The sequence below is a fragment of the Macrotis lagotis genome, chromosome 1 (genome assembly GCF_037893015.1).
Source record: "Macrotis lagotis isolate mMagLag1 chromosome 1, bilby.v1.9.chrom.fasta, whole genome shotgun sequence".
NCBI lineage: Eukaryota > Metazoa > Chordata > Mammalia > Peramelemorphia > Peramelidae > Macrotis > Macrotis lagotis.
The window spans coordinates 930707414-930735306 of record NC_133658.1 but is presented as its reverse complement, the minus strand read 5'-3'; the positions used below and the strand labels follow the sequence as shown (position 1 = coordinate 930735306).

General features: G+C 41.3%; 1 protein-coding gene and 1 long non-coding RNA gene across 3 annotated transcripts in view; one reads left to right on the top strand and one right to left on the bottom strand.

The window, feature by feature from the left end:
- The window catches only part of LOC141512065 (uncharacterized), a 45328-nt gene that overhangs the window by 7269 nt on the left and 10166 nt on the right, over window positions 1-27893 (bottom strand). Inside the window, exon 6 of one of the 2 annotated variants that reach the window (XM_074220967.1) lies at window positions 20918-20978. In XM_074220967.1, the coding sequence (XP_074077068.1) occupies window positions 20918-20978 (61 nt within the window). Of the gene's footprint in view, window positions 1-5792; window positions 5926-20917; window positions 20979-27893 lie in introns of those variants that run through there. The other variant, XM_074220964.1, reaches the window with a different exon arrangement.
- On the top strand, window positions 2788-26746 carry LOC141512495 (uncharacterized). Its single transcript, XR_012475517.1, has 2 exons — window positions 2788-2941; window positions 26573-26746. It is a non-coding gene; the product is annotated as an uncharacterized LOC141512495 (long non-coding RNA).

Here is a 27893-nt window from a genome sequence, read left to right as displayed (position 1 = left end):
AAACAAACACAGAGAAGGGAGTTGTCCAAAAGCTACTCTACGAGTGTTGCAGTCAACACTTTAAACCATCATCATGATTCTTCATGATTAGTTGGAAAAAGTTGAGAAATGTCTCCCTGTGGAATCAGAGAAAAAAATCTGTGCTCTATCTGAGAAGTGGGTAGATCTTTAGGAGAGAAAGGGAGAAAGTGAGTGATCTGAAATTTCTTATCAGACCTAATCTAAGTGATATACTTTTTTTGTTTTCTTGGATTTTGCAAGGCAAATGGAGTTAAGTGGCTTGCCCAAGGCCACACAGCTAGGTAATGATTAAGTGTCTGAGGCCAGATTTGAACTCAGGTCCTCCTGACTACAGGGCGGGTGCTCCATCCACTGTACCACCTAGCTGCCCAGGTGATATACTCTTTAAAAAAAATTCTGTGAAAAAATTGAGATTAGCTGACAAGTACAGGATATTCTGGGGGCAGGAGGAAGAAATTTATGTGATCACTTAAAAGAGAAGAAAGATAAAAGATCTAGTTTGCTTCCTGACCAGCAGAAATGAGATCTTATTATCTAGATGGATACATGAAGAGAATTGTAAAGGGATATTATTCATCAGAATCTGGATTGCACTGGGTGATATGAGATGGTTCCCAGGCAAGTAAAGAAGAGATATCTGTTGTTTCATAGACAATCTGAAGTCACTCTGAGGATGTGTCATAGCTATAACAGCTTATACCTTTGCTTTGATTGTTTTCATTTGTCTGTGATATATAATCCTTAATTATAATATTTCATTGCAAAGAAACAAGAGTTTCAATGATGGAGAAGGAAATGTTGCTTCATTAATTTAAAAAAAGCATTATTTAATTACCTTGGGTTTTGTTTGAACAAATTCATCCAAAAAATGTTGCCCCTAGAACTCTAAATCCTTGGGAGAATAAGAGTCAAGAGAATGCGTTAAGAGGTAGACTGAGGGACCATAAAGGAGAGGTTGGTCACATCTAAAATACCTTGATACATGGGAGGGATCATCTCTATTTCCCACTTACGACTTGTCCAACATGAGTTTTAGCAATGGGCTTAGAACTGATGATGACCTTCTATTAGATTTTCTTCCATTTCCATCTTGATGATAAGATATACTTTAGCAAAGACGCTAATGTTTGAGAACCATTCTCCATTGTATGCATAAAATTACCTTTTATTATTCATTATAGTGATTATTTCTTTTTCTTCTGATTGGAAAAACCTGCAAAGACTTACACAAACTGATGCAGAATGAAGTGAACAGAACCAGGAGAATGTTGTACACTGTAAGAATAAAATTACAATAATTTTAATGGCTTAGCTATTCTCAGTGATAAAATGATCCCAGACCAATCCAGAGGACCAATGAAGCATAGTATTCACCTCCAGAGGGAAAAAACTGGTGTTGTTTGAATACAGACTGGAAAATCCTATATTTTTCACTTTTTTTTTCCCCCCTTTCATTTGTATCTTCTTGTACAAAATGACCAATGTGGTGGAGCTGTGAACTCATATAACCTTTCTGGAGAGCAATTTGGAATTATGCCCAAAGGGCAACAAAAATGAGCATACCCTTTGATCCAGCAATACCACTACTGTGTCTGTACCCTGAAGAGATGATGAAAAAGGGGAAAAACATCACTTGTACAAAAATATTCATAGCAGCCCTGTTTGTGGTGGGAAAGAATTGGAAATCAAGTAAATGTCCTTCAGTTGGGGAATGGCTTAGCAAACTGTGGTATATGTATGTTCTATTAGAAACCAGGAGAAAAAAAAAAAGAAACCAGGAGGGATGGGAATTCAGAGAATCCTGGAGGGATTTGCATAAACTGATGCTGAGCGAGATAAGCAGAACCAGAAAAACACAGTACACCCTAACAGCAACATGGGGGTAATGATCAGCCTTGATGAACTTGCTCATCTCATCAGTGCAACAACCAGGGACAATTTGGGGCTGTCTGCAATGGAGAATACCATCTGTATCCAGAGAAAGAACTGTGGAGTTTGAACAAAGATCAAAGACTATTACCTTTGATTTAAAAAAAAAACAATATCTTATATAATTTTGCTATCTCTTATATTTTTTTTTCCCTTAAGGATATGATTTCTCTCTCATCACATTCAACTTAGAGCAATGTATACCATGGAAACAATGGAAAGACTAATGGACTGCCTTCTGTGGGGGTGGGGGGAGGGAAGCAAGATTAGGGGAAAAATTATAAAACTCAAAATGGGGGCAGCTAGGTGACACAGTGGATAGAGCACCAGCCCTGGAGTCAGGAGTACCTGAGTTCAAATCCAACCTCAGACACTTCATAATTACCTAGCTGTGTGGCCTTGGGCAAGTGACTTAAACCCCTATTGCCTTGCAAAAACCCTAAAAAAAAAAACCCTCAAAATAAATAGAATCTTTCTAAGAAAAAAAATGACTAAAATAGAATTGCTTTATATGATTGCACAATTTACATGACACATTATTATTATATTAGGGAGGAGGAGGGTTAAGGAAGGAACAACAGAACTTGGAACTCAAAATTTTAAAAAGATGTTTAAAATGGTTTTGCTATATTTTGGGGAAAATAAAATGTATTAAAATTCTTAAATATTCAACTTGGATTTATGGTCTGTTTGTATCCATAATTCACCTTTCATTTCCTTTATTCTATTTTACTTCTGAGCAAATGAGGAACATAGTGCTGGGATCCACCCTTTGAGATTCCCAAGCATGTCTACTCGGATCCCTTTTGTGTCATCATTCTTCATGGAATAGTCTGACACTGTAGGTTCTCATCAAAGGATGGTGACCCACATTCCTGAAGCCTGACACGCTAATTCACGAACACACAACCACTGGAAGCTCCTCCAAACCCTTTTTCTCAAATGCCTCTATAAGCCATCCTCCACCACCAGGAAATGAGAAAGATTGCAGGTACAGTTCATTATGGAGGCCATTAACTCTTTAACAAAATGCTACTGGACTAAAGCTCTGTCTCAGTTTCTTTTGTTGTAGGTTGGTTGATTTTGAACTATATAAGAGAGAGAAAAAGACTAACTTTTTCCCACATGATTTTCTTCTCTCGGAGACTAAGAGAAGTCTTTTGGTTTCTCACAGAGATTAAAGAATATGATTCCTGAGTGAAATCAAAAATAAAATACAGGATCAAAAATGAATTTCCTCACGAATCAAGTTATAAAGGGGATGATTTAGAGAACTAAAGAAAATCACAACAAAATTCGTTTGGCAAAAGCAAAGCAGCACTTGCAGAGCTCAAACTACATTCTAAAGCCAAAATTCCCCCAGGTCATCTGGCATTAGTAAACAGAAAGGGAAATCATTGCAAACAAACAACTAAACCAACAAAAAAGAAATGACAAGGAAAACTTAAAACTGTCCTTTAAAAGACTAATCAAATGAACAAATCCCTTAGCTCATCCCATTACAAAAAGAGAGCAGAAAAAAATCAAGCAGTAAAATAGCAAAGGAGAAAGGTAAATCACAGCAAAACCAGAAGAAATAGGGAAACACAGAACATTATGCTGAAGAAACAAGAGGGATTTCTCCCAAAGCCATTCAACTCGAAGAATATTGCAGTACAAACACTAGGCAGAAAGGGAGGAGTTGAATTTTGGATCTTTGTGTATTAGGCTACATCAAGGGTAATGTGGACTTTATCATTCTGAGAAAATATGCTTTTGTGCCATTGCTTTTTACTCTCTCTGAGAAACAGTCCTGAGAACATCCTCCCTTATACCAGTCCTTGAATTGCTAACAGCCACCTTGGGTACACTTGTCTCTGTCAAATAGATAGGGAGCCCCCCCCCATCTCCCCAAGTGGGAGGATTCTACAAGGACAAGGAAACTGAGGCAGGAGATCAACACTGTAACAAATTGTTAGCTTTTGGGGGACAAGGCAGTGGGGTTAAATGACTTGCCCAAGGTCACATAGCTAGGTAATTATTAAATGTCTTGGATTTGAACTCAGAACTGTTAGCTTTTTAAATTCCCAAATAAGTCTTTGTTACTCTTGAATATCCTTTCACTATGCTTGCCTCCTAAATATTTGTAGGCCATCCCCTGTATCCTATATAATTCCTAGATTTTCCCCTGAATATCTCCCTCCTGTAAATTGCAAATGTGGGAAGACAATGATCAGATGCTGGCAACCATGTCTTGCCCTCATCATGCTTAAAGTCCTGTAAGAGATTACAATTCATCAGATATGATTGAATGAGGATGATAATCTTTTTTTCTTTTGCAAGGCAATGGGGTTAAGTGGCTTGCCCAAGGCCACACAGCTAATTATTAAGTGTCTGAGACAGAATTTGAACCCAAGTACTCCTGACTCCAGGGCAGGTGCTTTATCCACTGCACCACCTAGCCGCCCCAGGATGATAATCTTTAAGGAACAAGTGAGGAACTTCACATTATGCAATCTTAGTCAGGTCACCAATGAGTTTAATGATTCCCCTTATTTGTTTAAGGGTAAATATTCCCCTCTCTCTGTTCAAGGGGGCTATTTTGGACAGATGGTTACTACCTTTAGGTTTATGGTAAATCCTAGAGAATAAAACTTCCCATCTAACCTTTATTTTCTGTTATTTTATTTTAACCCTATTATTTTTTAAATTTTTATTTATTTAAAGCAATGGGGTTAAATGACTCAGCCAGGATCACACAGCTAGGTAATTATTATGTATCTCAGACCAGATTTGAATTCAGGTCCACCTGACTCCAGGGTGCTCAATCTACTCTAGCTGCCCCCTCTCTGGTGTTTTTAATAGGAAAGAGTATTGTATTTTGTGAAAGGCTCTTTCAGCATTTGAGCTATGACCCGTTTTCTTTCTGATATGGACAGTTATGCTGATTGGCCATCAAGGTGTCTCAAGTTGAGCCCCACTGGTCATTTTGGGGGCACTCATTGGCTCAGATTAAATGGAAATAGCCACTGTTTCTGTTCTGGCCAGAATCCCTGAGGGTCTTCCCTTCCCAGACTGCTGTGGTTTTTTTGTCACTATGCTAAGAGGCTCTTCTTTGCTACAATTCTTTCTTACCTGCCTAGATCACTGAGAAATCCTGAGAGTCTTGGCCTCCCTTTTTTTTTTTAAACAAAACAAAAGGGTGATTCTTGGCCTTTCTGTCTCCTCTCTTACCTATCCTTAATCACTGAATGGCCTTTGTGTCCATCCAACTATGACCTGGGAAAGACCTAGTTTTAAGATGCCAAGATTTTCCACTGCATCCAGAGCCATCTCCAGTTACCCCATCCATATCTGGCCACTGGACCCAGATGGCTCCAAGGAGAAAGTGAAGCTGGTGACGTTGCCAAGCACTACCTTATGGAAATCCAATTCACTTGAATGTCATAGCATCACTGTGATGTCCTGGTTTTCTTTGAGAATGAGTATAGAGAATGCAACTTTGATGGGCTGGACACATTTTAGAATGCCAAATGTACACTTGCCAAAAAGACTATTTTATGTTACTTGTGGACCAGAGACTAAGGAGGGAAGTGGTCATCCTTGGGAGTCAGTTGGAATAAGAACATAAAAACAAAAAATGGGGGGGTAGCAATCTGGGGGAGTGGGGTCACTGCTGGAGACACTGGGTGCCATTGATTCAGTCTGAACCCCAGAAGCAGGGAATGGGGGGGGTCCTACTGGATTCCCTCTCATGCCTGTTTTTATCCATGGGGCAGTGCCAGCTTCCTAGAGCATGCTCCGTGTCTAGGGAAATGGCCTCGATGACTGACGGTGGCCCAGTCCGAAAGGACAGCACTCACCTGGGCCGGGGGCCTGTGGCCTCCGGGGGCCATTGTCTCTGGTTCCAGGCTCCCTGCTTGGGCCAGGCCTGGGTCCTCTGCAGACTGAGCCGGGGAGGGAGACGGATCCCAGCGGGCAGGGGTCCTTCCCTTGTCTTCCAGGGCAGGAGGCTGGCCTGGGGGGATTTCAGAGGGTCAGGTCCCAGGGGCATCGGGAAGGCCCAGGCCCAGCTCTCAGGGTCCTAGAGAGGGACCAGAGCGCTCTCCCTCTCCTCCCCATCCTCCAGGGGGGAGAAGGGGCTTTGGGATCCCAGACAGGAGCAGGAAGGGGGGTTCCTGGGTCATGGCCCTCCCTCCCACTGGGCCTCGGCCCCCCTTAGTCTCTCTTTCAAAATCACACACACAGGCACACACGGACACACGGACACGGACACGGACACACGGACACACACAGACACACACACACGCACACGGACACACGCACACACGCGCGCGCGGACACAGCCGGAAGCTGATGACAACGCCAGGGAAGCCGGGCAGAGGGGGGGCCAGGCCTCCCGGAGGACGCTGAGCCTGGGAAGCCGGAGGCCTGAGGGCTGAGGCCTACCGAGGAGCCGCGGGGGATTCGGGGAGGCCCCACGGGCGGGGACGCGGGCCCAGAGCCCGGCCGGGCCGGGGCGGCGGCTCCCGCAGCCGAGGAGGCCCAGCTCGGGCCCGGCAGGTCCGGGTGCGAGGCGGAGTTGGGGTGTTGGGGGGCTCGGCCCGGGGAGGAGGGATGGGGGAGGGCCGGGCGGCCTCAGCGGGAGGGGCCCCGCGTCCGGGCCGGGCTCAGAGCTGGGGGGCGGCGCGCGGCCTCGCGGGACCCGGCGGGAGGCGGCTCCGGAGGCGGGAGCGGCCGGGGAGCAGGGCCCCGCCCCGCCCCCGCAGGCCAATGGGGTCCAGCCTCTCCGCCCCGCCCCGCCCCCGCGGGCCAATGGGGTCCAGCCTCCCCGCCCCGCCCCCGCGGGCCAATGGGGTCCAGCCTCCCCGCCCCGCCCCGCCCCCTCGGGCCAATGGGGTCCAGCCTCTCCGCCCCGCCCCTCCCCCCGCAGGCCAATGGGGTCCAGCCTCTCCGCCCCGCCCCTCCCCCCGCGGGCCAATGGGGTCAAGCGGCCCCAGGCTTGTCCCCCCCCACTAGTCCCCCCCCTCAGCGCCCCCTCCCGCGCTCCAGGTTCCCCTTGAACCCTGACTTGGGCAGCCCAGCTCCAAAGCCTCGACCGCCCGCCCCGTCCTCCTCTCCAGGCTCCCGGCCATTCTTTCCTCTAAGTTCTTTGCCAAGGCCCAGGCTTGGCACTCAGTTCTTTCCTAGGTCTGTGCTTGTTCTGTGGGGGCCTCGGATGGGCTTCCTACCCTGAGAATAAAGATCTGCTGCTCCGTCCGCGAGTTATTCACCCCCAAGAACCCTGGTCCTTCCCCGCTGTCCCCTCCCAACTTCCCCATCATCGGGGAGCCCCGAGACCCAGATCCCATAACCTTTAGAGAGACCCTCATGACCCACTGAGACACTGACCCCAGGAAGCCTGGAGGAAGGGGACCAGGCTGTCCTCACTCTGGGGGGGCGCCCGGGTTCCCCTGCCTTTGGAACTAGGACAAGTCTCTCCCCTAGCCTCGGAGAATTGCCCAGGTCCCTTGGATATGGGAGATAAATGGCAAAGGCCCATCCCTTGGTTCTTGTCCTTCCGTATTGAAGAAGGCCCAAATGACACCAGGATGATAGAGATGAGTCGCGTGGGTCGGACTGTGGCTGATCAACCCAACGTGAGCTCGGAGACTCCGCTACAGGTCAGGAGTGGACAGGCCATGGGAACACCCAGGGTCCTTACTCTAAACTGTCATATCTCCTATTTCCTTTGAAGTGTTTCAATTCCGTCTTGCCCCTCGAACACAGCACCCTCTCTGATGAGGGCAGTCCCAGTGTCTCCCATGTAACTAAATCAATTCTAAAGTTCTCAAGAGAGTCCTTCAAGGTATACCGGTATCATGTCCTCTGACCCCCATCATGAGCTCTTACCCTGTGTGTGTTCTCCATAAAACAGTCCTTTTGGCAAGGGTACATTTGGCATTCTAAAGCATGTCCAGCCCACCAAAGTTGCCTCCTCTTTGCTAGTGCTTTGTAGTATAGCTCTAGAAAGGACCTCAGGGTCTGCTATCTTCTCCAGCCAGGTGATCATTGGAATTTTCCCAAGTCAATTCAAATGAAAGTGATTCAATTTCCAGGCCTGTCACTAATAAACTATCCAGGTTTCACAGACATACAACTATGGAGTTAACACAATGGCTCAGTAGACCTTCAGTTTGGTAGGTAGTCTAATACCTCTTCTCCACCACACTTAATTTTCAGAGCTTCCCAGAGACTAAAGCTAGCTCTGGCAATGGGTGTGTCAACCTCATTATCAATGTGTACCTCCCTGGAAAGGACACTGCCAAGGTAAATGAACATATTCACAGTATATAAACCTCATTTGCTAAAATCAATGGTTCCACATATGGAAGGTGTAGGTGCTGGCTGATGGAGCACCTGGGTTTTGTTGGTGTTCATTGTTAGATCACAATGAGCACAAGCAGCAAAGAATCAATCCATATTTTGTTGCATCTCAGCTTATGAAGTTGCATTGAGCACACAATCAATTGCAAATAGGAAATAATGCGCCAATACTCCCTTCACTTTGGTCTTGGTTTGTAACCTTTTCAAACTGAAGAACTGACTATGCACTGTTCATCCTCAGTGTCTATGTTTGATAACGTAATTGAAAACATTATGCTAAAAAGCACAGGAGCAAGGACACAGCTTTATTTCATTCCATTGGTGACTGAGAAACACAACAGCATCATCCACTATCCAGAACCCAGACAAGTATTGCATCATGAAACAGACATACAATACTGATGAACTTCTCCAGTCTACCACATTTTGACATGATTTTCCATGACTGATGGTATCAAAGACTTGATCTGATCCACAAATGTTGTAGATAGACCTCTGTTCTGCTCCTGGCATTTTTCCTGGAGTTCTTGGGTAACAAGCACCATATCAACTGTTCTGCAAGTCTTTCTGAATCCACACTGGCTCTCTATAGGTGACCATCTTCCCGGTGAAGAATCAGCCTATTGAGGAGAATTCTGGAAAGGATCTTAGTAGCAACGACTAAAAGAGAAATGCCCCTGTGATTGTCACAGTACAATCCTCTTACCTTTAGAGATGGGTGACATCCTTAAATTCCTGGAGGGTAAGCCATGCCATATAACCTAGAAAATTTCAGTCAGCTTGTGTATGAGCAATGGAGCCCCCACCTTGTAGATCTCAGCTGCAATAGAAGCAGCATCAGGTGCTTTGTCACATAAAAGAAATCTAATGACATTCAAAATCTCTTCTTCAGTTGGTAGCTTCGGTTAGGGATGGATTGAATTCAACCTGAGGTAAAAAGGCATGGACTTCTGCATTGATTGATAGGAACACTACGTAATAGTGTTCAGCCTATCTCTCTAGGATCATGTCCCTATCACTAATCAAGGAGGCTCCATGAGCACTCAGTAGTTGAGATGCACCAGATGTCTTTGATTCTTAAATAGCCTTCAGGGCATCATAAAAGTACTTTGGATTGTTACTATCTGCATAAAGCTGAATTTAATCTGCCTTCTCACTGAATCAAGAGTCCTGTATCTCTCTAAGCCCCATTTGTACTTTACTTTTGATGGAATTAAATGCTTCCTTCTTAGAAATGGATGAACTGAGTGGCTAGGTGACTCTATGGATAGAACACCAGCTGTGGAGTCAGGAGTACCTGAGTTCAAATCCAGCCTCAGACACTCAAAAATTACCTAGCTGTGTGGCCTTGGACAAACCACTTAACCCCATTGCCTTGCAAAAACCTTAAAAAAAAAATAGATGAACTATCCTGCTGGCAAACCCTGTGGAGTCCTCATTTTTCATTTATCAATTTATTTATTTCCCCATCACTTTCATCAAACCAATCTTGATATATGTTCTGACCCAGAAGACCAAATGCAGTTGTAACCAAACTTCTGAAAGCTGATCATTCTTTTTCTTCTCCACTGTTGCCAACTGTGTATTGACTCAACTTCCCCTTCAAGTTAGCAGCAAACTGTTACAGCTCAGAGGGGCACTTTAATCTCTTGGCACTATTTCTTCTAGTAGTCACTTATCTTGGGGCTGCAGCTTTGGTTAAAAGTGAATGTTTAAGGGGCGGCTAGGTGGCACAGTGGATAGAGCACTGGCCCTGGAGTCAGGAGGACCTGAGTTCAAATGTGATCTCAGACACTTAATAATTATCTAGCTGTGTGGCCTTGGGCAAGTCACTAACCCTATTGCCTTGCAAAAAAAAAAAAGTAAATATTTAGCTTAGAGAGGATGATCAGTCTGTGATCAGTGCAGTACTCTACACCATACATTGCCTTAGTCACTCTTACATCCTGTCTGTCTCTTCTCCTTACAATCACATAGTCTATTAGATGCCAGTGTTTTCTGTGACCACTTTGAGGGAGCTTCCAGGAAGTTTCATTGCATTTAGGTAAATGGAAGACAGTGTTTGTGATGGGAAGATTCTGAGATGGCACAAGTCTTCAGTAGTAAGTGACCACTGCTGTTACTGTTTCCAACTCCTCCCAAAGACTTCTGTCATGTCTGGTATTCTGAGCCTTCTCTAACATTAAAGTCACACAGAATTATAAGCAGGTCCTCATTTTGGTACTTTGATGGTCTCCAAGTTTTGATAAAATTTGTATTGAACTCCATTAGGTTTGGTCATGGTGTGAGCATAGGCACTGATGATGGTAGTGATGAGTGTGGCATTTTCCTACAAGTGGCAATCTCACTGTCATGAGCCTGTCATTCACTCCTTTTGGTAGGCATTCAAGCTTGTTGACTAGATTACTTTTGATTTTAACACCCCACCCCACCCCCTACTCCCACAGACTTCACAGTACTCCCCTTCACTTTTCTTTTTTTTTTTAAGGTTTTTGCAAGGCAAATGGAGTTAAGTGGCTTGCCCAAGGCCACACAGCTAGGTCATTATTAAGTGTCTGAGGCCTGATTTGAACCCAGGTCATCCTGACTCCACGGCCAGTGCTCTATCCATTGAGCCACCTAGCCGCCCCTCCCCTTCACTTTTCACTCCAGAAACACATGTATCTCCAGCTCTCAACTTCAGTAATTTGGCTTTCATTTGCAGTCTTGTTTCATCCTGGGCTGATATTTGGATAGATACCTGCCAGGTTATTTTGCTACAAGAACTATTCATCTTTCAAATCTATTGGATCTTGTGATATCTATGAGTGTGGGCACATTTAATGGTGAGTTTAATCTTTGAAGAAATTTTTGTACATTTTTTTGTTGTGACCTCAGGGTAGAATCTTTGCCTGCCATGGTAATCAGGCCAGGGTTGGGCAAGCAGACAATTTTTACCGGATCTTCTCTAAACCCTTCCTCACACCAAGAAGTGAGCAGTGTGATCTACAAAAGGCTGTTCCTTCAGCTACCTAGGGGGCTGCTGAATCCCACTGAGGCTTCCAGACCCGATGGCCTGGGCTAGCTGTGGTCAGGGTTGTGACTACAGCTCCCAATTTATTCAAACCTTCTGCTTCATCACTTGCCTGTTACCAAAGGACTTTAAGATAGGAAAGATCAAACAGTATGGGTGATGTCTTTTGATTTATGCGTAAATTGGATTTAAGTGAGGTAGAGCTGCACAAAGTGGTTGGTTCACTCTCTCTTCCAAAGTCTTCATGGTTCAGTGACAAGACAGAATCAAGACAATTGATGATGGCTCTAAGATGCAGTGCATGATCTTGACATCCTCAACATCAAACCATGCTTTAAGTACTCCATGGCATCTACTTCAGGTGCTTTCATAGCTGTTGGAATGAATTCTCCTAATCCTTCCCATTCCACCAGTAAAGACTTCATATGTTTGAGGTAGACACCCCCCCCCCCCCCCGCAATTCACTGCTAAGTTTAAGAGTCCCTCACTTACCCTCAACCTGGTTTAACCCATTTGCCTAAGAGGCTTACCAGAAGGTGACCACTGTACATGCTACAGCTTCTTGGAGCCCCAGGTGAGAGCTAGGTGGATCTGTTGGACATGGAAGGTGGAAAGCAACCCTGATAAGGACTCAACAGCCCTCACAGCAGAGGCACTAGTCTTCCATGAACACACCCTTAAACCCCAATCATGAGATAGGCTCCAGTAGAATGTAAAATTAACTTTTCTAGCACAAAAAATCATGTGACTTGCTTCATTGTGACCTTCTTGGCTACATTGTTCTAGAACCAAATGTGAAATATTCTCTGAGAAGGACCTGTAATTTTATCATCTTGACTTTTTCCTCCCTAATCCTGCTTTCCTCCTTCTGCTATTATTAGCTTCACTCCTTGTCTTCCTTGTAATAATTCTTTTTTTCCTAATTGATATTTTATTTTTATTTTCCAATAACATATTATGAAAGTTTTTCAATATTTATCCACATGCTTATATATGTTACATAATTTCCTTTCACCCCTCCCCCAGCAGCAGCCTAGTGAGCATTGTACATTTGTGTTTAGCGTGTTTACATGCTAGTCATTTTCCATAGGAGTAATTAGGACTAAAATCAAAGAAAGAAAATCATGGGATAGAAAGGAAAAACATAAGAGAAATTTTGTAAAAGTAACATAATGTTCATTCAGATTCTGTTGGGGGAGGGTTGTTCATTTTGTTTTATTTTTTTCTTTGCCTGAATGTGGATAACATTGCCCATAAGAGGTCCCCCAGGGTTGTCCGAGCTCTCTGAACTGCTGAGAGGAGCTGCAGCCATCAGGGCTGATCATCTCACAATGTTGTTAATTTGTGCAAGATTCGATGAGTTCTTCTCCCTTTGCTCAGTACCAGTTTCTGTAATTCTTTCCAGGCTTCTCTGAGTCCAACCATTCATGGTTTCTTATAGAACAATAGTACTTGGGGCAGCTAGGTGTCACAGTGGATAGAGCACCAGCCCTGGAGTCAGGAGGACCTGAGTTCAAATATGGCCTCTGACACTTAATAATGAGCTAGCTGTGTGACCTTGGGCAAGTCACTTAACCCCAATTGCCTTGCAAAAACCTAAAAACAAAACAAAAAACTAGCTGAGTTTTACTTCCCCTTTTCCCCCTGAAGAGACTAAAGATCTGTTCTTCATTAAAGATCCTTCATGATGTCTTTCGTTGAAAATTTGTTTTGATTCTTTTTGGGGGGTGAGATTTTTAGCTTTAATGTTTGTGTGGAGGTTTCATTTAGTATAGGGAAAAGCTGCCTCCTCATTTTTAGAGACTTTACCAACAATATTCATGTCCAGGCAGAGGTGGGACTAAATAGCCTGTGAGTTTAGTTCCACATCTGAAATCCTTCCACATTGAGCTGATCTTTATTTCAATCTACCTAGCCCTGGCGAGGCAGCTTCAGGAACTACAAGGAAACTTCCTCGTTCTTTTTTTTTTTTAAGGTTTTTGCTAGGCAATGGGGTTAAGTGACTTGCCCAAGGCCACACAGCTAGGTCATTATTAAGTGTCTGAGATCAAATTTGAACTCAAGTCCTCCTGACTCCAGGGCCGATGCTCTATCCACTACACCACCTAGCCGCCCCTCCTTGTTCTTTTTTACATAAGGCATAGAACTTTTGTTTGTTTGTTTGTTTTGCTTTGTGAAATATTTTGTTCATTTATTTTTCCAACTACATGCAATAGTAGTTTTCAACAATCATTTCTGCAAGTATTTGAGTCACACATTTTTCTTCCTCCCCTCCCCTTCCCCTTGACATAAAGCAATCTAATATAATCTATACATGTATAACCATGCTAAACATAGATCCATATTAATCATGTTGTGAAAGAAGAAGCAGATTCAAATGGGAACAAAATATTAATGAGAAAAAACCATAATACATAAAACAACTTTAAAAATTTTTTAAAACATATTTCTATATTTGTCATATTATGAAAGAAGAATTAGAACTAAGTGGGGGAAAAAACATGAGAAAGAAAGAAAAAATAATAAGTTTTTAAAAATGAACATTAGTTCACTTTGCTCAGCCTTCAGAAGCCATGGTTTCTTCTCTGGATTTGGATGGCATTTTCTGTAACAGGTTTCTCTGTGTTGTCCTTGATCACTGAATTTCTGAGAAAAGTTGCTTCCATCTTCTCGCAATGTTGGTGTTAATGTGTACAATATTTTCCTGATTCTGCTCACTTCACTCAGCATCAGTTCATGCAAGTCTTTACAGGCTTTTCTGAAGTCAGACCACTCACCTGATAAGGAATACTTCACAAAATTTCCAAAAGACATCTATTAGCTAGCCTTAGTTTTACAATATCTTTCTTGTTCCTTATTACTCTCCAGTGTAGATTTTCTGATATGCAGTAAGATTGGAGCTATGTTTGAAAGATTTTCCTCATTGATTACATTCATAAGGTTTATTATCAGTGTGAACCCTCTGATTTCATACGGGATAAGTATTCACTATAAGTCTCACCAAACTCATGTGGTTTCCCTACATTCTGAATTTTTTGATGGTTACTAAGGAATGAAGGTTGACTGAAGACTTTCCAACAATGATGATGTTCATAAGCTTTCCCTCCTGTGTGCATTCTGTGAACTATAACACAGATTTGTCTCTCTGTATCTTGTTGTGAGGGCTGCCGAGCCCTCTTCAAGGCTGCTTTCCATCTTTGTTGTTCACCTGAGCCACCTAATTTTCACCTGTGGCTCCAAGAAGCTGCAGCATGCACAGTGTTGTTTTAGTAGGCAGGCTGTACCAGGTTGAGAATAACTGAGGGAGTCTCAAACCCATAAGTGAGTTGGTGTATGTGGGGGGGAGGGTCTACCCAAAGCATGTGAAGTGTTCCACTGTGGAATGAACAGAGGAGAACAATTGATTCCAATGGCCATGAACCCAGATGAAACAGCTACTGTGGAGCACTTAGATTTGGTTAGATATCAAAGACACCAGGATCATCCACTGCATCTAAAGTCATCACCAGTTGTCTTGATTCTGCCTTGCTATGCTGGATCATGATGACTCTGGAAGAGAGACTGAAGCAGGTGATTTCATGCAGTTCTGCCTCACTTCAATCCAATTTATGCACACAATAAAAGACACCACTCATAATCATTTGTCAAAGACCTGTGGTGACAAGCAAGTGACAAAGCAGCAGGTGAAGAAACACTGGCAGCTGTAGTCACAACCCTACACACAGGCAGCCCAGGGCCTTAGGGTCATTTATCCACTGAAGGCAGCCCCCTGGATGAGATTTGACAGCCCCCTAGGTGATTGAGAATCCCTTTTAAGGATCATACTGCTCACCTCCTGATGTGAGGAAGGGGATAGAAAAGATGCCCTAAAAATTGTCTGCTTACCCAATCCTAGCTTGATTACCACTACAGGCCCACACTGTGGTCTCAACCACAAAAAAATCTATAAGAACTTGACACAAAAAAATCTACAAGAGTTTTTTCAATGAAGATTCCATTCAACATCAGTGCATTGTACCTGTGTACACTCATAGATAAGCTCCAATAGACCTGAAAGACAAACAGCTCTTGTTGCAAGAGAACTCAGCAGATGCCATATCCAAATGGTAGCCCTAAGTGAAACAAGGCTGGCAAATGAAAGTCAGCTTCCTAAAGTTGGAGCTGAATACACATTTTTGTGGAGTGGTCACAGTGAAATGGAATGCCGTGAAGCTGGGGTAGGTTTTTCTTTTCTCTTTTATTTTTACGTGTTTTTTTTTTTTTTTGGCAAGGCAATGGGGTCAAGTGGCTTGCCCAAGGCCACACAGCTAGGTAATTAAGTGTCTAAGGCCGGATTTGAACTCAGGTACTCCTGACTCCAGGGCCGATGCTCTATCTACTGCACCACCTGGTCACCCTGGGATAGGTTTTTCGATCAAAACTAATATAGTCAACGTTCTTGAATGCTACTGTGAGGAGTGAATGACAGGCTCATGACAATGAGATTGCCACTTCTAGGAAAATGTCATGCCATCCTCATTCAGTGCTTATACTCCCACCATGACAAATACTGATGAAGTTAAAGAAAAATTTTATGAATACCTGGAGACCTTTATCATCAAAGTACCAAAAAATAGACAAGTTTATAATGCTAGAGTAGGCTTAGATTATCAGACATGGCAGGGAGTCCTTGGGAGGAATGGAGTTGGAAACAACAACAATGGTCATCTTCTACTGAAAACATACATCTCACGACCTTCTCATCACAGACGCTGTCTTTCATTTACCTAAATGCAATAAAACTTACTGGAAGCACCCTCCTGAGAAACATTGGCATCTATTAGACCATGTGATTGTAAGGAGAAGAAATAGACAGGATGTGAGAGTGTCAAAGGCAATGTGTAGTGTAGAATGCTGGACTGATCCCAGAAGCATCCTTTTTTTTTTAAGGTTTTTGCAAGGCAAATGGGGTTAAGTGGCTTGCCCAAGGCCACACAGCTAGGTCATTATTAAGTGTCTGAGGCCGGATTTGAACCCAGGTACTCCTGACTCCAGGGCCGGTGCTTTATCCACTGCACCACCTAGCCACCCCTAGACTCAACCTTTCTAAGCTAAATATTCCAATTCAGCCAAGGCAGCCCCAAGGCAAAATGAATACTAGAAGAAATAATGTGAAGAGATAGAGTGTCTCTCTGAGCTGGAACAGTTTGTTGAGAACTTGGAGGGGAAATTGAGTCAACATACAGTTGGCAACAGTGGAGTAGAAAAGGAGTGGAAAGCTTTTAGAGATCTCGTATACAGCATTGCATTTGCTCATCTGGACCAGGACACTCAGAAACACCAAGATTGGTTTGATGAAAATGACAGGGAAATACAGAAACTGCTAAATGAAAAATGAGAACTACACAGGGTAGTTAATCCATTTCTAAGAAGGCAGCATTAATTCCATTAAAAGTAAAGTCCAAGTAAAGCTTAGAGAGCTGCAGGACTCTTGGCTTAGTAAGAAGGCAGATGAAATTCAATTTTATGCAGACAGTAACAAACTATAATGCTTTTATGATGTCCTGAAAGCTATTTATGGACCAAAGACATCTGGTGCACCTCAACTACTGAGTGATGATGGAGCCTCCTTGCTTAATGATAGGGACATATTCCTAGAGAGATGGGCTAAATACTTTCATAATGTTCTTAATAGACCACCATCAATCAGTGGCTGCTTACCTCAAGATGAAGTCAATGAATCCCTAGCTGAAGTTCCAACTGAAGAAGTGGTTTTTTGAATGCCATTAGGTGCTTTTCAAGTGGCAAAGTACCTTGTGCTGCTTCTATTCCAACTAAGATCTACAAGATGGGGAGTCCATTGCTCATCCAAAAACTGACTGAAATTTTTCAGGTTATATGGCATGAATAGGTTATCCCCAAGAATTCAAGGATGCCTCCATTGTCCATCTCTATAAAGGTAAAGGGGGGCAGCTAGGTGGTGCAGTGGATAAAGCTCCGGCCCTGGAGTCAGGAGTACTTGGGTTCAAATCCGGTCTCAGATACTTAATAATTACCTAGCTGTGTGGCCTTGGGCAAGCCACTTAACCCCATTTGCCTTGCAAAAAAAAAGATTCCATCTATAAAGGTAGAGGGAAGGAATTGTCCTGTGAAAATCACAGGGGTGTTTCTCTTTTAGTCATTGCTGGTAAGATTCTTACCAGAGTCCTTCTCAATAGGCTGTTCCTTCACCTGGAAGATGGTCATCTCTGAGAACCAGTGTGGCTTCAAAAAAAATTAAGGAACAGTCAATATGGTGTTTGCTGCCTGAAAACTCCAGGAAAATGCCAGGATTATGGAAAATTATGTCAAATTTGCTTGCCTGGAGAAGTTATTGTACATCAATTTCATGATGGCATATGTAGTTGGGGTTCTGGATAGTGGACTATTTCTTGAGATTTTCCCAGTCATCAATGGAGTAAAATGAGGATGTGTCCTTACTCCCAAACTTTTTAGCATGATGTTTTCAGCCATGTTATCAAATACCTATGAGGATAAACATGGCCTCAAGGTCAGCCACTGCACTGATGGCAAATTCTTTAACTTGAAAAGGTTACAAGCCAAGACCAAAGAGCATTGAGTGTTGGTGCATGATCTTCTGTTGCAGATGATTGTGCCCTCAGTGCAGCCTCTGAAGCTGAGAGGCAACAAAGTATGGATTGATTCTCTGCTGCTTGTACTAATTTTCATCTAACAATTAACACTAAGAAAACCCAGGGGCTCCATCAGCCAGCACCACACCTTCCATATGTGGAACCATCAATTTCAGCAAATGGAGAAGTTTTGAGTACTGTGGACAAGTTCACTTACCTTGGCAGTGTCCTTTCTAAGGAGGTAAACATTGACAATGACGTTGACACTCGCATTGCCAGAACTTGCTCCCTATTTTCCGAAGCTCCAAAAGAAAGAATGGGAGAGAAGTATTAGACTACGTACCAGACTGAAGGTCTACAAAGCCATTGTGTTAACCTCAATGCTATATGCCTGTAAAACCTGGACAGTCTACTAGCACCATGTCAGGAAAATGAATTGCTTCCAATTAAATTGTCTTAGGAAGATTTTGAAGATCACCTGGCAGGAGAAGATACCAGACACTGAGGTCCTTTCTCAAGCTAAACTGCCTAGCATTCCAACATTACTATAGAGAGTGCAACTACAATGGGCTGGTCATATCGTTAGAATGCCAGAAGTACACTTGTCAAAAAGACTATTTTGTGGACTCACATAGAGCAAGCACTCACAAGGGGGTCAAAAGTAGTAATACTGGGACATGCTGAAGAACTTTAAAATTGATTGTACAGCTTGGGAGACACTGGCACAGGACCGCTTAGCATGGCATGCATCATCATTGAGGGTGCTGCAATCCATGAGGAAGGCAGAATTGAAGCAGCTCAAAGGAAACATAATTTAGAATCCCTAGGTACTCACATGGACAATTTGTGCTGGATCTATGATGGAGCGCTCCAAGCTCATATTGGTCTGTTCAGCCACAGTCAGACACACTGCAATTTGTCTCAAACATAGTGATATCATTTTGTAGGTCTTCAATAACAAAGGACAAGAACAATTTCTGTTTATTGCAATGCAATGCAATAATCCAAAAGAGGATGTGTTGTAATAGCCTGGTTTTTCACCTGTTCTGGGAATAAGGTAAACTCCCCACCACCTTCTTTTTTTGCTCCATTGTAGCAGAAACTACTAACCCCTAAACAGATCAAAAAGGTCATTGTGCCAGATCAGTCACAAATCCAAGCATAAATGACCATAATGAACTGACTTTTTCCCTGTTTCCCCTACCGGTTCCTCAATCCCTGAGATCCATAAAAACCTTGTGTTCTGTTCATTTAGGGAGTTTTGCCCCTTCAGGTGAGAATTTCCTGCTGTTGAACTCATTCTTGGTCAGTCTGCTAATGCTGCCATAGACAGGAGTAGGTAAGCAAGGAGCACAGAATGGATCCCAGAATTATTTAAGGATGCTTCTACAGCATTTGATTTTTTAGAGCTTTGGAGAGAGAGAGTGAGAAATCAGGAACTCAATTTGGAATCAGAAAATATGATCTTGGTGCACTTTCTTCAAAGGAGGATTAACTCATTGCTTAGTTTTCAGTAGTTAAAAATTAAGGTCAGCTGATACTGCAGTGGAGAAAACTCTTGAGCCACAAGTCATGAATATGAGAGATTAAATTTATTCTCAGAGGGAACAGCTAGGTGGCACAGGGATAGAGCACTACATTCCTCACACAACATCCTTAATGACCTATGCATTAGAATGTCCTCAATATTTCTGGCTGAAAGTGATCTCTTCCTGAATTCTCTTCTCTCTTCCTGGAAGGGTGGTTTCCACACATTCTGAGCATTGTTCCCCTAGATATCATGATCAACACACCAAGGGCTTAATTTCTAACTAGTCAGGCAAGGTGACCTAATTTGAAGCCTAGTATTCTCTAACCTGAATTAATCATCTATTACATTACAGTAATGAGAAATTATTATTGCTTTCACCATTGCAAATTAAAAAATAAGGGTGATGCAATTAAACCCTTACTAAATTAACCTCTCTTTAGATCTTGATGCTATGGAATGATGAATTAAACTATTTTATAATGTGGTTCCAATATTTAAAAATTAATTGGGCATATTTTGTTTTGAAACAAATAATGATATAACATCATTTAGGAAAAATACCAAACACATTGCAAATTCTCAGGAATTTTAGACAGGAACAGAACACCTCTAAGGCCTTTCTCTTTCAAAATCTTCCCAGGCTTTCAGTAGAAACTGAAGAAAGTTGTTTGTCGAATTCTGACTAAGTAACTAAAAGTGCTCCCAGGTCTAAAAGGCTGGGACTGTTTTTAGAAGTTTGAAGTGATTTTTACCTGATTGCATTTTCTGACCACTCATGACAAAAAGTATAAAACTGCATATGGAAGAATCTTGAATGAAAAGATTAAACGGCAGTTTTTCTTAGCTTTAGTGAAGAATGAGACGTGTCCTCCTTAGACTTTGAAAGGAAGACCTGTACTTCCCCTCTGTGTCCATAAAAAAACTTTATAATTTGAAGAGTCCTTGCTCTACCCCCTTAAACTCAAACTCTCTCTAGCCAAATAGTATTGGAGAAGGATGGTTCTCTTTGATATCAAATAATGAATGATCTCCAGACAAGTTTACTCTTCTGATAGATATTCGGTTCCTCTCCTCATCGCTGTTGTGAAAGCAATAATAATTTCTCATAACTATTTTGAGACAGAAGATTAATTCAGGTTAGAGAATCCTAGGCTTCAGATCAGGGCATCATGCCTTATTAGTTAAGCCCCTAGTGTGTTGCTCACAATATCTATTCCCAGGAAGAGAGGAGAGAAGAATTCAGGAAGAGATACGAAAATGATAATCTTTGTAGATTGGATTCAGCTAGAGATATTGAGCAAATTCTTATGAATAAGCCATTAAGGATATTAAGGAATTTTTTCTATTTTCCAACTTTTTTTTTGTGACCATCATGGATTCACTGATATTTAGCAAGGGAAGAGCATGAATTAAAAACTTTACACATTCTAGATCCTTATAGTTTTTCTCTTGTGTGTATTCTCTGATGCTGAATAAGATTGGGTTTCTGTGTGAAAGCCTTTCCACAGTGCTTACAATTATAAGCTTTCTCTCCCTGAACAGCCAATTTCTGTCCTGGAAAACTGAGGTCACCAGGCTTTTCTTGGTGTTAAGGGGGTGCCTAAGCCAGAGCTCCTAAAATCTTAAAACACTGGAAGCAAGTGCCCACTCTTTGTTCTATTGTTCTATTTTTTTTGTTCTATTGTTTCTCTCTCTCTCTCTCTCTCTCTCTCTCTCTCTCTCTCTCTCTCTCTATATATATATATATATATATATATATATATGTCTATAGACTTTAAAAAATAATGTAATCTTTATGGGAGTGTGGAACCAATATTTGAAATGCTTTAGGATGTGTTCATGTTTGAGTCAGAAGGAATCCTCACATCATGAAACCATGGTGGTTTGAAGAGTTCTCATGAAATCATCAAGTATTGATTTCAGAATGAAGAATAGAGGCTGAAAATGTTATTCTGCTATTAACAGTTTTTCAATTAGAAATTACAGAAGGAAAAGTTTTTTATTATTATTTTTTAAAATAGCGATACATGTATTAGGAGCTAAGGACCTGAATCTCATTTGATTTAATAAAAAATTTAGTTCTGAAGGGAAAAGTAACAGGATGACATAAATTAAGAAATGTATTAAAGCTACATGACCACCTTTTTAATTAGAGAACCATATATGATTTTCTGTGCATTTCTAAATATATTATATTAAATTGATAGGGTTTTAAGCTGAAAAAATGCATAATTTGTATTATGTAATGTTCCTGAAGTTTAAATTTTTTAAATTTATTTTTTTATTCTCATTTTGTACAAATGCTTTTTTTACATTAATAAAATATTCTTGTTTACAAGTAAATAAAATACCCCTCCTCCCCCATGAATATAGATAGACTTGCTTGGGCGAAAAAAGTGAAGGGGAGAGAAAAAAATTAAAATTAAACAAAAATAATAGTAATAATTGTAGGTAAGACCCAAAATAAATTAAAATAGTAATAATAGTAGGGGTGGCTGGGTGGTAGACAGAGCATTGGCCCTTGAGCCAGGAGCACCTGGGTCCAAATCTGGCCCCAGACAGCCAAAGATCACCCTGCTATGTGGCCCCAGGCGGGCCATCCAGCCCCACTTGCCCTGCACCCTCCCCCAAATAATAACAAAAAATGTGCTTGAGTCTTTGTTCCAACACCAACAACTCTGTCATGGGTGGATCTCATTCTTTATGATAAGTCCATCACAAAAGTTACTTCCATATTTTTCCACCATTGCCATTGCTGATCACAACTCCCTCCTTTCTTATTTATCCACTACCATGTACTCTATTTTCTCTCTCCTTTCACTCTGACTCTGCTGTAGGGTCGTTGACTGGCTCAGCAGACAGATCCCTGGTCCTGGGGCCAAGAAGCCCTCAGCCCCCATACCACCCCTTAGGCCCAGAATCCACCTGGCCCTATGGTCCTGGGCAGGCCTTCCAATCCCAGCCCCTTGCAAGAAGAAAGAAAATGTGTTATATCTGACCACTCTCCCCCCATGGTCCATCCTGTCCTCCTTTATTCCCATCCCCACCCCTTCCCCCTGCTCCCCCCTCCTTCTTACTCCAGATGTCTATACCCCATTGAGTATATATGCTGTTTCCTCTCCTAGCCATCTCTGATGAGAGCAAAGATTACCTCATTCCCCCTTGCCTCCCCCCTTCCATATCATAGCTCATTGTAATAAAAAAAATCTTATGTGAAATATCTTGGACTATTCCCCCTCTCCTTTTTCTTTCTCCCATTCCATTTCCCTTTTTTTCTATTGACTCCATTTTTAGACCATATTTTATCTTCGAATTCAGCTTTCTCCTGTGCTTCAAGTATAAAAGCTCCTTCTACCTGCTCTATTAACTGAGAAGGTTCATATGAATATTATCAGTATCATTTTTCTATACATTAAGTTCATCCTCATTAAGTCCCTCATATTCCCCCCCTCTCCTCCAATCGCCATGCTTCACCTGAGTCCTATATCTGAAGATCAAACCTTCTGTTCAGCTCTGGCCATTCCAAAAGGAACATTTGAAATTCCCCTGGTTCATTGAAAGTCCATCTTTTTCCCTGGAAGAGGACATTCAGCCTTGCTGAGTAGTTGATTCTTGGCTGCATTCTAAGCTCTTTTGCCTTCCAGTATATTGTATTCCAAGCCCTACGAGCTTCCAATGTAGTTGCTGCTAAGTCCTGTGTGATCCTGACTGCAGCTCCACGATATTTGAACTGTGTCCTTCTGGCTGCTTGTAATATTTTCTCTTTGACTTGGGAGTTCTGGAACTTGGCTATAATATTCCTAGGGGTTGGTTTTTTGGGATCTCTTTCTGGGGGGGGGGGGGGGAATCAGTGGATTCTCTCCATTTCTATTTTGCCCTCTGCTTCTAGAATATCAGGGCAATTTTCCTGTAGTAATTCTTTGAAAATGATGTCAAGGCTCTTTTCCTGATCATGACTTTCAGGTATTCCAATAATTTTCAAATTATCTTTCCTAAGTCTGTTTTCCGTATCAGTTGTTTTTTCAGTGAGATATTTCACATTTTCTTCTAATTTTTCATTTTTTTGGTTTTGAAGTATTAATTCCTGATTTCTGGTAAATTCATCAATCTCCCTGAATTCTATTCTTTGTCTGAAGGATTTGTTCTCCTCAGAGAGTTTTCTTATCTCTTTTTCCATCTGGCCAATTTTACTTTTTAAAGCATTCTTCTCCTCAATAACTTTTTGAACTGTTTTATCCATTTGACCTAAGCTGGTTTTTAACATGCTATTTTCTTCAGCATTTTTTTTGGATTTCCTTGACTAAGCTGCTGACTTCATTTTCATGTTTTTCCTGCATCTCTCTCCTTTCTTTTCCCAGTTTTTCTTCCAACTCCCTCATTTGATTTGCAAAGTCTTTTTTGAGCTCTGTCATAGCCTGAGCCCAATTTCTGTTTTTCTTGGAGATTTAGATGCAGGAGCTTGTGTTTCCTCATCTTCAGACTGAGTATTTTGAACCTTCTTGGGCTCATTTGCAAAATATTTCTCAATAGTCTTCTTTTTGTTTCTCTGCTTGCTCATTTTCCCAGCCTGGGCCTGGTTTTGGGGTGCTTCCTGAGCTTTTGGGACACTAAGGGTCTCAGTGTGTGAGGCTCTGTCCTCCCTCCTGGTCTGTGAATGACCATATGCGCCCCCCTCTGCCACGGGGCTGAGGTGGGGGGGGGCCTGCTGTTCTATGGGGGGGCCTAGACTGCTATCAGGATCTGAATGTGGTCAGAGCCCCAGAGTCCTGTTACAGTGGCAGAGGACCGAGCTAGCAGTTTCTTTTCACTCCCCTCCCTCAGCTCAATGGGCTCATGCCCTGGGGGCTCCTGCTTACTGGCTCCGCCTGCTTCTGTTTCCTGGTCTGGGTTGCAGAAAGACCTAGCTGCTCCCTGTGTGTCCGGAGGACTGGGCTCCACGCTCTGGCAGAGTTCCCCCCACTTTGTGCCTGGTGCTCCTCGGGGTGCAGCTCTGGAGACTCCCCCGCTGCTGTGAGCTGAGGCTCCCAGCACCCTGGGGCTGCCTCTGGGAGCTGAAGTTCTTTGGCTCTGGCAGGCCACCCCTCTGGCAGGCCGCCTCTCCCATCCCGGGAGCAGAGCCTTTCTGCTCTTTTCCAGGTTACCTTGAGGAGGAGAACTTGCCTCACTGGGTCCCTTTGTGGGTTCTGTCTCTTGAAAGTTTAGTTAGAGTCCTTAGCTGATGAGTTTTATCAGAGAGCTCCTAAGACTCGATCCCTTCTTGTCCTGAAGTTTCAAATATTAAAAAATCAATGGTAAGTTATTGATAGTTTATAATTGTGATGTAAACAAATAACTGAATTAAGGAAAATTGCATTTCTTATGTATTATTATTGCTTATAATAATCAAAGGTTCTTTTTGTTTGCTTTTTGGCTATAACTGATGTTTCATAAGATTATTAAGTAAAAAGAAAAGTCTTGTAATCATAAAAAATATTTAGAACATATGTCATAAATCGTTATTAGAAATTTTCTGTGAGGATGTCTGATGGACATTTAACAATTTGAGCCACCTGATTTTGGTCATTTGAATTAACTTAATTGCTAATAAATTGCTAATAAGAGTTAATCATGTGATGTCACTCTTTAAAGTCAATCTTTTTAAAGGAATTTGACTTAAGGTTGTTTGTCTACATGAAAAATTGTGAATTACTTCATTTGAGCTAATAGAGAATATGATAGAAGAATTTTGAAAAGGAAAATATGTTTAAATTGTTTCAATAGCATTGACCATTGTAGCTCATATTTTTAAAGGCAATATACACAGCTAACTCCATCCTATTTTTCAGGTTCTTGAGATGAGGTCAATCAACTTTTAGTTCCTTAATTACTTTTCTGAACTGAAGTTAATCTTGTTGCAAGAGTATCCAGTGTTATAGATACAAAATTCTGACAAAATCCTTGCACAGAATGGGGAGTAGTTGTGTAATTTAAATTGTCAAACAAGTTTTGTCTAATATACTTAAGCATACTTTAAGGTAGAAGATAGGTAGCAAATTTATCAGTGCTATTCAAATAAACCATCTATGTGGCCAAAGAAAAATTGTGTTTGAGTAAATCTTAAGACCTTGATAAACTTTGTCATTTGTGATAAGATAATTTAGCTAAGTATATATTCTCCCCGACTTTTTTTTTTGAGGTTTTTGCAAGGCAAATGGGGTTAAGTGGCTTGCCCAAGGCCACAGAGCTAAGTAATATTCTCCCTGTCTTAAACCAAAAGATCCATTTGTTAAAACCCTTCAATTCAAGGAAAGTGGTACTTAGATCTCTGCTAATTGGGATTTACTGCATTTGAAAAACATTGTGGGATTACTTTATAATGCATAAAAATCAATTTTATACCAATTCATGTTTGACAAATTCCAATTTTAAGATTTATTTTTGCTTTAAAACTGAATAAGAGATGTTATCACTTTACAAGTTCTCTATTTTATTGTTATTTTTAACAAGAATATTTTGGTATAGAGTATGAGGTGTTGGTCTAATCCAAGTTTCTTCCATACTAATTTCCAATTTTCCCAACAGTTTTTATCCCAATAGCTGAACTCTTTGGGTTTATCAAACAGCAGATTACTATAATCATTTCCTGCTATTCCTAGTTTATTCCACTGATCCATCACTCTTAGCCATTAAATTTTAATAACTGATTCTTTATATGTGATTTCTATAAAGCCTACTAAATTTTCAAATCTGTAAGCTAACTTATTGCTATGTGATGATACTGCTTATAGCTGTCATAGAAGGTTCTATTTTTTCAAGGTTACAGTTTGTGAAACAAGTAACTATTGGGCTAATATTAAAAGCATTTAAAGTAGAACAATTTTGTTGCTTTGATCTAAATTTATTGTCATTCCATGGCATAAATAAGACTGACATTAGTGTTATGAGATGATCATGCAGAAAAATCTTTTTCGTTTTTAGGATTGGTATGATTTTTTTTGTCTTTTTTAACAGTTTTGTATTTTAAAAAGTTAGTAGCAATTCTTCGATGATCAAACAAGTCATTGTAGATAATGTTCTCAACCTAAGATATAAGATGAGGGTTACTATACTTTAAAACAATTATTTGGTTTTTTTTTCTTTTAGGACTCATTTTTCTTTTCTCTTTCCATTTTCTACAAAGATATCTGGATATTACCATTGAACATCTGGAGAAATATTTTAAGAACCAGTTTTTTTAAAGGATTCTGGAAACAATGGTGTGTTGTTTACTTGTACATGGATAAGTGAGCATATTAATAAAGATGCTTTTTGAAAATTTTTCTATTACCAAGTCTTTTATTGTAAAATCACCTTGCAATATGGATGAAATTTTGTGATTTCTTTTCCTGTGATGTTTTCATTATTCTTTTTTCTTTAGGTTTTTGCAAGGCAATGGGGTTAAGTGGTTTGCCCACACAGCTAGGTAATTATTAAATGTCAGAGGCCAGATTTGAACTCCGGTACTCCTGAGTCCAGGGCCAGTACTCGATCCACTACAACACCTAGCCGCCCTGTTTTTATTATTCTTAACACTGAAATTACTACCTGACATTTTATGATCCTTTAGATTATAAACTTAAAGCTTAATCAGTCTTATTATAGGGAGTTGAATGTTAAAGACTTCATGTCTGGAGTCTGAAGTCTAGGTATCTAAGAAATGCTGGTGGGTCACAGTCTACAGAAAGTAGAAAACCCAATGGGGGAACATGTCCATTAATGTCCCTGATCTTTATGGTTAAATGCTATAATCATGTCAGGTGATCAGTATTTAAAATTAGGTTTCAAATTCAAATCATTTGTTCTACACACATCGAAATTCATATAGCCAGTCAGGCTAGTATGAGATTTTGGCATTACTTTTGCAGTGGAACCTTCATTGTTATGGAAGTTTATCTGGCTAAATGTCATAGCATCATCCAAATGGGGAATAACAATAAGACTAATAATCATAATGGTCTAAAGAGCTCCAGAATTTCATTTTTGAGCAGTAAAATTAATTGGTTTTGACTTGCTTAAAATGTTTTCTAAAAAATTCTTTCATCTGAAAGGAAAATCACTACCATGTAACCTGGATTGAGGAAATCTCTGAAACAACATCTGAAGACATGGAACTGCACCAGATGGCTCCAGAAGAAATGGACCTGAATTTCTTTGCTGTTTTGTGCTTCTTAACTAACTAGTCTATAGAACCAAAAGGTGATTGCCCATTTTTGATCTCTGCAATTTGTCTTTTATTTGTACACTGTTATTGTGTGACCCACTTTATGTACCTTACATTGCCTGCTCATAGCTCTTGACAACACCAAGTGCTAAAGATGTCATTCTCCCTCCAATATGCCCATCATCTCCCTAAATCTTTATTGATTGATCTTCACATGACAGTAAAGGCTAACTGATGAAAGCGGGGTAATGCCTAATTCTAATA